This window comes from Saccostrea cucullata, unplaced genomic scaffold (assembly GCF_032062105.1).
Source record: "Saccostrea cucullata isolate Sc308-1 unplaced genomic scaffold, CSIRO_AGI_Scuc_v1 ctg454, whole genome shotgun sequence".
Taxonomy (NCBI): Eukaryota; Metazoa; Mollusca; class Bivalvia; order Ostreida; family Ostreidae; genus Saccostrea; species Saccostrea cuccullata.
Genome location: NW_026933264.1, coordinates 199336 through 213539, shown reverse-complemented (window position 1 = coordinate 213539; position 14204 = coordinate 199336). Strand labels below are relative to the sequence as shown.

General features: G+C 32.1%; 1 protein-coding gene across 1 annotated transcript; it reads left to right on the top strand.

Moving 5' to 3' along the window:
* The first annotated feature begins 1470 nt into the window (after positions 1–1470).
* LOC134237824 (dnaJ homolog subfamily C member 25 homolog) lies at positions 1471–9876 on the top strand. Its single transcript, XM_062719972.1, has 12 exons — positions 1471–1587; positions 2055–2083; positions 2348–2416; positions 2560–2613; positions 4347–4401; positions 4856–4959; positions 5226–5366; positions 5892–5956; positions 6211–6406; positions 7012–7032; positions 8972–9055; positions 9451–9876. The coding sequence occupies exons 1-12, from the start codon at positions 1479–1481 to the stop codon at positions 9571–9573; spliced, it is 1050 nt and encodes a 349-aa protein (XP_062575956.1). The 5' UTR covers positions 1471–1478; the 3' UTR covers positions 9574–9876.
* The last annotated feature ends 4328 nt before the right edge of the window (positions 9877–14204 follow it).

The window sequence follows — 14204 nt, the reverse complement described above, 5'->3', positions numbered from 1 at the left end:
GAAAAATCCTTAAACTTCAATTCAATTCAATTTCTTTATTGATTCACCAAACATGTTGGCATACAACCATGTTACATATAAAAGACAAGTAATAAAATACATACATGCAAGTGTATGGATCAGTGAAGTCAACAATGCAGAGTATAACAACTTGAAGATTAAACATAATCATTATGCAAGCAATATAGTATGAACAGTGATGAGCTAATAAATGCATTAAATAAATATATTATAATTGTGCTTTATTTTTGGAACGCAATTCAAAACATTCATATAAAAATTCACACAGCCTTCTAGAATGAACTGCATTATCAGGATTACATAATACTTTACAATGATTTTCTTTCAATATGTTATCGTTTAAATTACAGATGTTCAAAGAACAGTACTTTTTTCGCAAATCTATATATAAGGGACAGTCATATATGAAATGTATTTCACTTTCTACAACAGTTTTACAATAGTGACAAAAACACGATTCTTTTGGGATACAAGGCTTTGAATATCTGCCTACTTCAATTTCCAAAGGATGTGCAGAAATTCTCAGTTTTGTTAATTTAAAACGTATAGCTTTATTTATTGGATATTTTAAGTAGTCTTGTAATTCATAATTCTTTCTAATTTGACTGAAAAATAATAATTTACCAAATTTGGAGAATTCAATGTTCTGGAGTTGCAAATTAACATTTTTTATGTAAAAATTCTTCAAGCAGCTGCTGAATGTGTTATCAGTTATATCTAATGATGGAAGGTTAAGTTTCTTTTTTAATTTATCAATCTGACTTTGCCAATTATCCTTTACACCATTACTATATAAGTTGTCATCTTCTAAGGAAGCAGCAATAAGAATTTGATTTCTAGTGCTATTTTTATTCTTAACATTTTTTAGTCTCTTATAGTATTTAAACATTGAGATGATAGCTTTGCAACAAATAGGGACTGTTCCTAGCTCATATTTAATGGCTAAATTTGAAGCTTTTCTCTGTACACCCAAAATATCTTTAAATATCAAATGCTGTATCTTTTCAAAAGGTAGTTGATCACAATTGTTTATATTAATATTAAAGTCTGAAATCCATATTTAGAAGTTTTGGGATCAATGACTCCGTTAAATTTTCATACACACCAGAAAGCGGATATACATGTATAATAAAAATACACATTGCATGTTTGGCAAGCCTTTTGACAAGTTCAAATTCATTCCCTTGCCTAAAGAAAAGGAAAAGGTGACGTTATAGATATTTGAATAAACAAATAAATAAATGAATGCATGAATAGATCAGTAAATAAGAAATTAAATGAATGCATAAATAAATAAATGCATGAATAAATAAATGTATAAATAGATAAATAAAATTAATAAATAAAGATAAATAAAAATACACAGCAAAATGACATTGACAATATTGCATCGGGTTCGGCTACGTCTATATTTTCGTTTCGTCATTTCTTCGAATTAATGTAAATAAAACGACAACATGGCACACATCTGTGAAACCAAATTGATAATTTTCCTTCTGTTGCTGGTTTCTCCCTCATATGGATTTCTAGATGGTTTATATTGTGGTCTGGAGAACTGTTATGAAAGTAAGTAACGATGAAACAATTGATTCATTGAAAGATTTTGTTAATTACAACCCAATCGGCGAAATTTCAATCTGCCCACCTGTCGCCTGGTACTGTATGTCATTGACTTGTTGACGTGTGCTATAGACCACATTTTCAAAATTTTTAAGATACAATTATCCTCATTAGTTTGATTAACTTTCATGTACGTTATGTAGCAATAAAATATAAACATTTAATAGATACCCCATGATAATTTTTTATGGAATAATCCTCATTTAATTTTGTTTCATTCCTTTCTCTTTGCTAATTATGTTAGTATTAAAAAAAAGTTATAAATGTTAAGATATCTGATGATAAAATAAAACAAATAGATATATTAATATTATATTTCATCATTGAAGATGCGTGATTTATTAACTTCAAATTCCTCTAGTCTAATCCAATAATTTGTATAATTATAACATATGCCTTTTATCTCTTCATAGTTTTGGGCGTCACAAGAGATGCCTCAAAAGTAAGTAATTTCTCTTAGAAATATGTTATATCCATTGCTCTTTAAAACATGTGATGGATAATTAACCCCTTAGAATTTGACATCATATGTACATCAGTGCATTTTTTATAAGTACAGTTTATTTTTACATTAATTATAGTTCTTCTTTTGACAAGTCAGACGGTGATTTTCAAGTGTTAAAGAATATTAGCAAAAGTTGTATTTCATTCATATGATCTTGAGTTGCATTTATTTGTGTAATATGATATAATTTTTTGTTTGTAGAGTGAGATTACCAAAAATTACAGAAAACTCGCAAGGAAATGGCATCCAGATATGGCTGCCAAGACAGAGGTTTGTATTCAACTTATCATGCGGCAGAGTTGTTGAATGTATTTGTGGCAAAATGAAATTTTGAAAACCGGGACTTTCTTTTTTTTACAGAACAGAATCATTTATTTTTCATATAATTGATATTTGTCTTTTTACAATGACAGGAAAAGAAGAAAGAACATACAGAGATGTTCCAGAAAATAGCAAATGCATACGAGGTATGGACAAGTTCATGAAGACTGTAAAAGCAGTAGTATTTATTTGGAATTTAAATTTTGTTTATCATCTTTATTTCGTTGTAAACAATTATCAACAAAATTGAAATTAAATCCCACACAAAATTTTGAATGAATATATAATTATATTGAATAGGGCTATTATCGAAATAATCTCACTAAAATACAGATCTCTGCATTACACAAAGTGCAGCGCTTTGCGTTATGTAGAGATCTGTATTTTAATCAGATTGCTATCGAAACAATAAAATTTAATGCACATGAAACCTAAGGTGACAAAAGAGAAAAAAATCACTCGCTATATATTTACTTCTACACTTTACAGTAGATCAATATCCATGGTACACATGTAAATATATTTGCTGTTTAGTAGTACATGTACATAAATATACATATATGTGTTTCCAAATTGGATCTCCAATCCAAGATACTACTGATACTTCATTCTGCATGAGATATCATTTTACTTTTATTTTTGAATTCTTATTTTGTCCTTAACTTAAAAACAGAAGGATATTATTATACCCCCCGCAAACGAAGTTTGGGGGAGTATATAGGAATCACCTTGTCCGTCTGTCTGTCTGTCCGTCTGTCTGTGCAATCGTGTCCGGTCCATATCTTTCTTACAGAGGGACATTAGAATCTACTACTCCACATTAAGATTGCTCATAACCTAAGGGTGTGTCATGACCTTGACCCAAGGTCATTTGGGGAAGTTCAAGGTCACTGGAAGAAAAATTTCATAATTCGTGTCCGGTCCATATCTTTCTTATGGATAAACTTGGTAGGTTCTCATTTCACACAAAGATTGCCCATGACCCAAGGGTGTGTCATGACCTTGACCCAAGGTCATTTGGGGAAGTTCAAGGTCACTGGTAGAAAAATTTCAAAATTCATGTTTGACACATATCTTTTATGGATAAGCTTGGTAGGTTCTCATTTCACACAAAGATTGCCCATGACCCAAGGGTGTGTCATGACCTTGACCCAAGGTCATTTGTGGAAGTTCAAGGTTACTGGAAGAAAAATCTCATAATTCGTGTCCGGTCTATATCTTTCTTATGGATAAACTTGGTAGGTTTTCATTTCATATAAAGATTGCCCATGACCCAAGGGTGTGTCATGACCTTGACCCAAGGTCATTTGGGGAAGTTCAAGGTCACTGGTAGAAAAATTTAATAATTCGTGTCCGGTCCATATCTTTCTTAAGGATAAACTTGGTAGGTTTTCATTTCATACAAAGATTACCCATGACCCAAGAGTGTGTCATGACCTTGACCCAAGGTCATGTGGGGAAGTTCAAGGTCACTGGAAGAAAAATTTAATAATTCGTGTCCGGTCCATATCTTTCTTATTGATAAACTTGGTAGGTTCTTATTTCACTCAAAGATTGCCCATGTCCCAAGGGTGTGTCATGACCTTGACCCAAGGTCATTTGGGGAAGTTCAAGGTCACTGGAAGAAAAATTTTATAATTCGTGTTTGATACATATCTTTATTATACAAAAACTTACTTCTGAAAAACCCAGCGGGGGGTATTTTGTCCCGATTGGACAGTTCTAGTCTTTAATATTGCACTGAAATCAAAATAAACAATGATGTTTTGCAACAAAGTTAAAGAGTACAAATATAGTGCAGGTTTACAATGATAGTATAGGTGAGTCTTCTAGGATAACTTGTATATCACTTGATTGATCTTCCTCTTGTTTTATGCAGATTCTGAAGGATGATGAACAGAGATCAGATTATAACTACATGTTAGACAATCCAGGTAAGTTGTGTAATAAGTCTGGATGATCATAAATCAAGGCAAAGTCATTCATTAGCTAAACACTGATTTTTCATGATTTTAATAGTGTAACAAATATGTGAATTGTTGAGTACATGTCCCATGTGGTCTTTATATTCATATGGATTTCACAATATTTCAAATTTGGGATTTAACTCAAATTCATATGCGATGAAACATTAAATTAGATCTGATGCGTGAATCTTTAGTTCTGACCAACAAGCCAGTCAGTCTTGATAACCTACCATCTTAATCGAGGAAGGATAAATGATGCAATCTGAACAAATGAAATGACATAGAATTCTTAAGTGTTAGAGTCCTCAGCTACACAAAAATTGATAGAATCTTGATCATTCAACATAAAAGTAATGTAATATGAAAGTTGTCAGTCATAAACTATTTGTGGTATATATATGTTTTTTGTTTGCTTTTGTAGATGAACACTTGGCTAATTACTACAGATATTACAGGAGATATGCTCCTAAGGTTGACATCAGGATAGTTATAGCAGTGTCCCTAACCATTATATCAGTCATCCAGGTAAACCTTTTCATGATATCTCATATATGTACATGTAGGTAACCTTTCCTATTAAAAGATACATGTACATGTAGTTGCTTATTCAAACTTTTTTAATGACCTAATATGTAAATAAACTAAATATTTTCATACAAATTAAGTCACAGTTTTTATATTTTATTTATGTCACATGTGTACATTTACTAGTAGTCTCAGTTTGTTTTCGCAGGTGGAAATGTCAACCAACACATATTTCTAATTTTCATGATAAAATGGTTGTGTTACAGTACTGGGGTTCCTGGAACAATTATCAGACAGCCATCAATTACTTGTGCAAGGAACCCAAGTACAGAATCCAGGCCATTGGTATAGCCAAGTCCGAGGGTCTTATAAGTACAAAGAAAGATCGCAAAGACAAGAGGAGCAAGGTACGAACACATAAATGTTGACTGAAGTTTTTCATTATTAATACTGTCAAAGAATCGTCTGCAGAATTTCCAATTTTCTAATCATGACATAGAGAGTAGGACAGGGGTGACTGGTTGACATGGGATGCTTACTCCTCCATGGCACCTGATCCCACATCTGATGTTTTATAGGCCCGTGTTTGCTCTGCTCCAGAGTTCAATAGACATTTTAGCTTGATTACACTTGGTTATCTCCATATTTCATGGAGATCAGTTTGAAATTGACCGAACATTCTCTTTTTTAAATCAAATTTTCATTGTCAAAATTTTACATTTGTCAAATTTTGCCCATGTTTGGTGTATAGATCACTAAATTTTCTCACTGGTGAAAACTCTGTATTTGAAATTTAAAAAAAAGAATACTTGTACTGGCACATGAAAAAGGAAGTCTATCCTATCTATTTCTCACTGTTTAGAGTTTATGTATGATGGAATTCATGTGGATTCTTGTATGTTTTATAAAGATATACAAAATATTGGTTGCAGGAAGAAATAAGAAACGAAGAAGAAGAAATCATCAAAAAAGTGATAGAAGAGAAAATGGACATCAGGTTTGAATGGGATGATTTCTTAGGAATACTCATTGAATAATTTGTTCTGAATGCTTCTGAATCAGTACAATTTATACCTCATCAAGATTTAACTTATATCAAAAGATACAGAAATGCTCTAAGTTTAAAGAGAAGAATTCCATTTCTTCTAAATTCAAATTTTTTTATGTTAAATTTTTGAACATTGTAAATTCTAAAGCTGATGCTAGATTGTCATTTAAAGATGACTGAAAAATGAACATTTCCATCAACAGAGGGGGATACAGTAAACCAAACATTAAGGACGTGTTGTGGATTCAGCTGATACTGAGTCCGTACTACCTAGTCCAGTACATTATATGGTGGTGTCGGTGGGTCTGGAAATTCTGGATTTGTCGGGAGGAGTACGGAGAGGAGGAAAAAACATATCTCATAAAGAAATACCTAAAGGCCAGCCGCTCTCAATGGGAGGTAGGTATCCAGGAATTATAGGAAACTGAGAGATTTATGAATACTATAAAATTTATTTGGACAGAATTACTAAAACATAGGAAATGTTGGGTTTTTCTTTAAAAATTATTTAGACAGTATTAAATGCTTAACTCTTTTTAACTGTATTTTCATATTTTACTGAATTGCTTTCTTGAACTAATGTTTTTTTAATTCTAATATATGGTTATATACAATGTACATGAATTCACAATGAAGTAAAGTTGAATGATTTGAAGTAACATACAGAGTGAGTCAAACTATTTTAATAGGGGCATCCAATGTCAATGGCTACTAACAGCTGCTCTCATTCTAATTGCAAATTGTATTAGAACTCCTTAATATTGGAAACAAATCAAACCTTGAACAACTAGTCGGGGACATTCAGATAATAATAGAAACATAGAGCTCTTCAAATCAATATTTAAAATCATTTTCCTATAATATACTCACTTTACATTCATATGCATGGAAAAATGAGTGCAGCATGTTGCATTTTCAGCTTATAATATATTGATGAAATTAATGTCATATTGTTCTGATGATCTATATATAATGATCACATCTTTTATCCTTATGACGTGTAGGCCAGCCCTGTTTTATTCCCAGTAAGTATGTCAGCATGCCAATCCATTGTGCCGGTTTTATTATTTAAGATGGATGTCACCAGGGATACTTTTATGTTCTAACATTTACAATGTATTTTTTATGTCCTTCAGTAGTTCGTAGATTTAACCAGCTGAATTTAACAAGTATGCTTAATGCAAAGAGTACCCACCAAATATAATATGCAAAATTTTCTGTCTTCAAGTTTTATTTACTAACAAAGCATGTCATGGATTATCAAAGATTGCTTCTTCACTTCTTGTTTCTATTTTGCTTGAAATATGTTCGAAAAAGTGACTTATCTCCAATATGTTGGATTTATTGACTTAGGTACATGGAGTTGTAACTTGATCATTTCAGAAATACTGTGGAGTCATTGTTGATCGTGGGGGAACAATCTTCATGGATTTCAAGGATCACTTTATCCATGAAATTACATATCGATATACATGAACATTTACATGTATTTTGTCAATACACATGTATATTGATTCATCTACAGTATAATTGAGAAACACATAGAATTACACCTCCAACAAAATTTTGCTTGCCCACGGACATTGACCCTCCAAAATTAAAATGATTTCACAGTATTGAGGAAATTCTTTAATTCTTTGTCCTGAATCATTATCCCCCCATGCCCCCGAAAAACCTGTTTTAAAACTGAACTTCCATCTGCAGAGAATACCAGATATTATGAGTTATTCAGGTTCAATCAAGGGTGTATGGGGATACCCCGGGTTTTATTCCATACACCCTGAGGCCGAAGGCCGAATGGTGTATGGAATACAACCCGGGGTAAATCTCTGTACACCCTTGATTGGACCTGGATAACAGATTTATCTCCTATATACCCATAAAAATGTGTAAACATTAGAATCTAATCAACTGAGTCTCAATCTATCGATAAGATAACTACATACTACAATGCATCGTGACGTCATGTTATTTGGTTTTTATCATAGAAAATGTATGCATTGTGACGTCACGTTATATTTACAACCAGCTCAAGTCGGGTGCACGGAGATTTACACCCGACTTTGTAACCAATCAAAGCTTGTGTTACAAGCTAGATAGGAAATAAACAGTATTACAATGTATATGTACAGTTTTCAAGTTCTCTCTCTATGTATTTTATTTTTGCATGAATCTAATGCACGTGGTCAAGTTTGACTGCATGAATTATCATTTGGTTCAATGCTGCTACATGTATGTACATGTATGTACAGTATAATATCATAATGATATTAAAATTTAAGTGTTTGCATGAAAGTTAATTATAAATAGATACATAATATACTGTATGCATTTGTGATTCTTAACAAGCAAACACAGGTCCTTTTACAACATAAAAAAAAACAACACTATATAGTGTATTTTCATTCTGGTACAATATTATAGATTCACAATTTATGATGTGACTTTCCTTCTCAATCTAACAGCATTTTATTTACATATACTATAAAGTCCACCTTGTTTCGCAGAAAGAGACTCTTGTACTGAGTATTTGTTACGTTCTCTGTAGTTCTGTCACCATTAGACCTAATCTGCACACAAGATACAGTACATGTATCAACAATCACTGTATACTACAAATATTTTTTTTTTTATTTTTAACAAATCAAGTCAATTTATCAGAAAATATTAAGACAAAATAGAAGTTTAATTTTGTAATGATTTTTTTTTATGATCATGAACTGTGTTGCATGATGTTTATGCATGTACATATTTGTACAATTTTTTAAAAAGTTTGTAAACCAACAAATCAGTTTTGGAACTGAAAGAATGAATACATGAGTATATGAGTACAGATGTGCTAGATAATCTTACACTATATACACATACCTTGAAAATGTAGAATGGGGCTTAGACCCTGTGAATTCTTGTATGCACAGCTGTGATTTTATTGCTTTAATTTTTTTTTTTGTGCCTTTTTTACAGTTAGCTAAAGAGGAAGATATAGATGAATACATGAGGAAAGAACTCTGGAAAAGGGAAAAGTTTGAATTTTCACGTAAGAAATCAGTCTTTATCCGTTTAATCTACCATAGCTTCATGAATACTACTGAATAATTTTTGTAGAGTAAAGAAAAAGTAATATCAGAACTTTATTAGTTTATCTTGCCTGAATTGATTCAGTCAAATTTGATATGGAATTTTCACTGAAATTTGAGAATAGAGAACATACCTGTGTTAATCTAATCAAACTGAAGATTACAAGATAAAGTGGTACATGTATCTTGAAAAAAACTGTATTTCTTGGCAATTAAACTTATTACCGGTACTTGAATGAACTTAGCTGTGTTGTAAAAGTCAAAGTCACAAAGTCAAAGAAGAAATTTGAAGCAATGTTTATTCTAACTTGTAGAATATAATACATGTATTTCTTATATCATTCATTGTATTATTTCATGTGATAGGTATGGAAAAAAGAAAAAGAAGAAGAAATGAAAGCAAAACTAGCTGAGAGCGCCAGATACAAGAGTTTTAGACGTTATATGAAGAAAGGGGGACCAGGTCAGATGACCTTTGGACCTGAGTAGAGAGGAAACATGATACTATATGAAGAATCAGGGAGCTAAGAAGTTGAAGCAGTGGTTTGTGTGTGTTCCAGCTCTGTTGATTGATGTGTGTACAATGGGTCTGGTCAAGAATTTTTTCAAGTTGTTTAAGGCAATAGATTTTGGGGGGAGTTTACCAGCAATGCATCTAAAATATATTTTGGTTGTCGGAAATTCATGTTAAAAATCTCTGTATTTTGAAGGATTTAAATACTTACTGCAATTTTATAAAGCAAGCTAAGTGAATCTCAGATACATGCATGCATAAATTTAAGTGATGTCTGTGTATATGTGGGTAGGTACACCAAGATATAATCTCAAATACAGATTTCATTCTTATTTTAAAATTTATAAAATTTAGCTACATATCAGATTTTTAGGTCACCTGAGTAACTCAGGTGACCTCTTGCTATCTGTTTTTGTCCGTCGTTGTCCGTCGTGTGTTAACATTTGAACATTTTCAGCTTTTTCTCTGAAACCACTGAACCAATTTCAACCAAATTTGTTATACAGCATTTATGGGTGATGGGGAACAAAAATTATGAATTTTATGGTCCCCGCCCCCCTGGGGCCTGAGGGGTGGGGCCAAAACCACCAAAATTATTGCAATCTTTAAAAATCTTCTTCTTTACTCCTGGACATCAAGCAGGCAAACTGTTGGCATGAATGTAATGAGCATTGAGTCCTCTACCAAAATTGTGAAATTCATGGCCCCAGGGTCAGGGGTTTTTGTGCTAGGGCGGGGCTATATAGAGTATATAGTGAAAATGAATTATTTCTTTGAAAATCTTCTTCTCTGCTCTTGGGTATTAAGTAAACTAACTAATTACATAGTTATGTTGAGCAAGAGTGTCTCTTCCAAAATTGGGAATTTTATTGCCCCAGGGTCAGGGGTTCTGGTGTTAGGGCAGGGCTCTATTGATCATATAGTGAAAATGCATTTATTCTTTGAAAATCTTCTTCTCTGCTTCTGGGTATTAAATGAACTAACTAAACACATAGTTATGTTGAGCAAGAGTGCCTCTTCCAAAATTATGAATTTTATGGCCCCAGGGTCAGGGGTTCTGGTGTTAGGGCGGGGCTCTATTGATCATATAGTGAAAATGCATTTATTCTTTGAAAATCTTCTTCTCTGCTTCTGGGTATTAAATGAACTAACTAAACACATAGTTATGTTGAGCAAGAGTGCCTCTTCCAAAATTGTGAATTTTATTGCCCCAGGGTCAGGGGTTCTGGTGTTAGGGCGGGGCTCTATTGATCATATAGTGAAAATGCATTAATTCTTTGAAAATCTTCTTCTCTGCTTCTGGGTATTAAATGAACTAACTAAACACATAGTTATGTTGAGCAAGAGTGCCTCTTCCAAAATTGTGAATTTTATTGCCCCAGGGTCAGGGGTTCTGGTGTTAGGGCGGGGCTCTATTGATCATATAGTGAAAATGCATTTATTCTTTGAAAATCTTCTTCTCTGCTTCTGGGTATTAAATGAACTAACTAAACACATAGTTATGATGAGCAAGAGTGCCACTTCCAAAATTGTGAATTTTATGGCCCCAGGGTCAGGGGTTCTGGTATTAGGGCGAGGCTCTATTGATTATATAGTGAAAATGCATTAATTCTTTGAAAATCTTTTCCTTTGCTCCTGGGTTTTATGCCAATGATCCAAGTATATATATTTATGATGAAGAAAGGTGCATCTAGCAAAATTGTTATTTTTTATGCCCCCTGGGTCGGGGGGGGGGGGGGTGTTCATAGTCTGAAAATAAATTAATGCTTTGAAATCTGCTCTTTAGTATTAATCAACCATTTTCTGATAAAATTTGCAAAATTTTGAAATATGTGGCCCCAGGGTCAGTGGTTCCTTTAGGGTGAGGTGCACAACTAGTTATAAAGTGGAAGTGCATTTTCTCTTTGTTACTCTGATCTACATCTGGGTATTAGGTAAATGGAGTAAGCATGCTAAGTTTATAATTATGATAAGCAATGGTGCCTCTTTCAAAATTGTGAATTGTGAATTTCATGGCCTCTGGTTTGAAACACGAACCAATTTTAATTGTTTGAAAGTTGTTGCACGATACTCAGGTGACCTATAAGGCCCGTGGGCCTCTTGTTCATATAGATACAGTAATATCATCTGTAAAAGCAGATCTCAAAATGCCATTGTTAGCTCAATGTAGCCAAAGATTTTAGTAATTTTTCTGATCAAAATCTGTCCTCTCAGTGGGGTAGACTTCCTTTTTCATGTGTAGGGTATTCATTTCTTTTTTGAAAAATACAGCTATTCTTCACCACTTTGACATACAATGTAAATCATTTAGTAAAGATTGAAGAACATGCAGCTATTACTGTTTTCAAAGTGAAAGTTTCTAGAAAACAGCAGCCTCCAATTTTGGCTTATGGTATGGCTTTTAAAATAGTTACTGAAAACGCTGGGTGGGGCCACAATGGCCGACCCAAGTTTTACATAGGAATATATAGGAAAAATCTTAAAAAATCTTCTTCTCCAGAACCACTGGGCCAGGAAAAATAAAACTCATGTGGAATCATCCTGAGGTAGTGTAGATTCAAATTTGTTCAAATCATGACCCCCGGGGCTAGGGCGGGGCCGAAATGGCCAACCCAAGTTTTACATAGAAAGATATAGGAAAAATCTTTTAAAAATCTTCTTCTCAAGAACCATTGAGAGAGGATAGATAAAACTCATGTGAAATTATCCATAGGTAGTGTAGATTCAGGTTTGTTCAAATGATGACCCCTGGGGCTAGGGTGGGGCCAAAATGGCCGACCCAAGTTTTACATAGGGATATATTGGGAAACCAATATATTTAAAATCTTCTTTTCAAGTACTTCAAAGCCATGATTAGTGATATTTATATGGAATCATTAAGGTAGTGTAGATTCTAGTTCAAATGTTTTTGTTAGTAAACTTTCAGATTTTTTCCCCAATGTGCTCAGTGCTTTCATATTTCAAAGTTTTCGCAAGTAATTTTAGATAAAACATACTAGAATTTGAAAGAGCATGTGAAAAAATTGCTAACTAATTTAACAGGTTATTAGATATGTCATCTTAAAAATATTATTGAAAAGTTTATAAATGTCTGTGACTTATGTTAGGAAGTCAGGTGAGCTTTGTAGACCATAGACCTCATTTAATACAGATGGGTCTGATTTATGAACAAAGGTGCATTTTGTATAAATAATGTAAAAAATACATTTAATATACATGCATTCATGTATATATTTACTTACTTCACTTGACTAATGACACATGTAATTATTGTGCCAACTGAGAGTATGTTTTTGAATAATCATTAATATTAATACAAAAATTGAAGTATGGATACCTTTTATGTACTTGCTGAAAGTTTATTAATAGCAGTGTACAAAATTTCAGAAGATAAAATTGTAAACCAAGTTTTAAATTAAATTTTCTGGATGTTAAATATTGTGTAGTTCATCATATTATATTTCATCAAATTAGCTATATCATTTTTGAATTTAGTTTATAACATTACATGTTTGTACTGATAAAAGTACATTTGTACGAGTATTTGTGTAGTTCCTCAGAATGACAAAAATTGTTGATGTTTGTTTAATAATTGTGCAATAACTTACCTCTGCATTTTTTTTTATCATGCGTTATTGTTAGATGTGCATTTAATAAGTTTTTAGAAGAGAAGTGGTCATTTTCAATTTCAGTCAGCTTAACTTTTATCTCGTATTTTTCTTCATTAATAAAAAAAATTGTATCTTAATTGGGATGTGGAATTTACGTATTTTTTTCTTTTATATGGACAGGGTTTTTAGAATAATTTCTATTCAGTAATTTTCTTTCCATAGTGTAGTATATGTACCGGTACTTGTATCATTGTTTAATAATTTCAAAATTTATGGAAGTCTCACATGAGTGATGAGACTTTTTTAATTAAAGCTGAAAAAAAATTGTCATGCTCCCTTTTTAAATTGGACATCTTTTCTCTTAACCCAGTGTTGTCATATAATTATAACCCTTAATTTATTCAATAGAGAAAAAAAATCAAATTACGTATATTGAATTTCTAAAAATTTCAATTTTTTTATATCAGTGTATTTGAAATGGCTGCATTTTAGAAAAAGAAGGTAGTCCATTCAGAAATTTATATTGGTCATCTATATATGTATTAACTGTTTAGACTATTTTTTGTTAATTTGTTAGCTTTAAGGTTGTTATTCAAGAAAAAGGTCACATCATATTTTTCTTTCAAATGCTGAGTATGAATGTTTTGTTATTTTATTATCATGTGCAAAGTTGTTGATGCATCTTCTGAGTGATGGGAGTTTGTTTGTAATTCTACATTTAATAATAATTTAATCACAACAAGAAAGGATTTGCACTTAAATGTACATATATGTACACATAGATTATACAAACTAGTGTATTTTTTTGTGAGGCAAAGGTGTGGTTGGGGCATGTTAATTTTGTTGATAACTTTGTCAATTTTAATCTGCATTTATTTTTTTGCATTTAGTTTATATGATAATTTTGAAAAGAATTAAAAGTAAACTTTAAAAATCTCCTTAAAATAGGCCTTATTTTCCCTTCTTTTGTAGGATTTCTTTTATTTTGAATATTT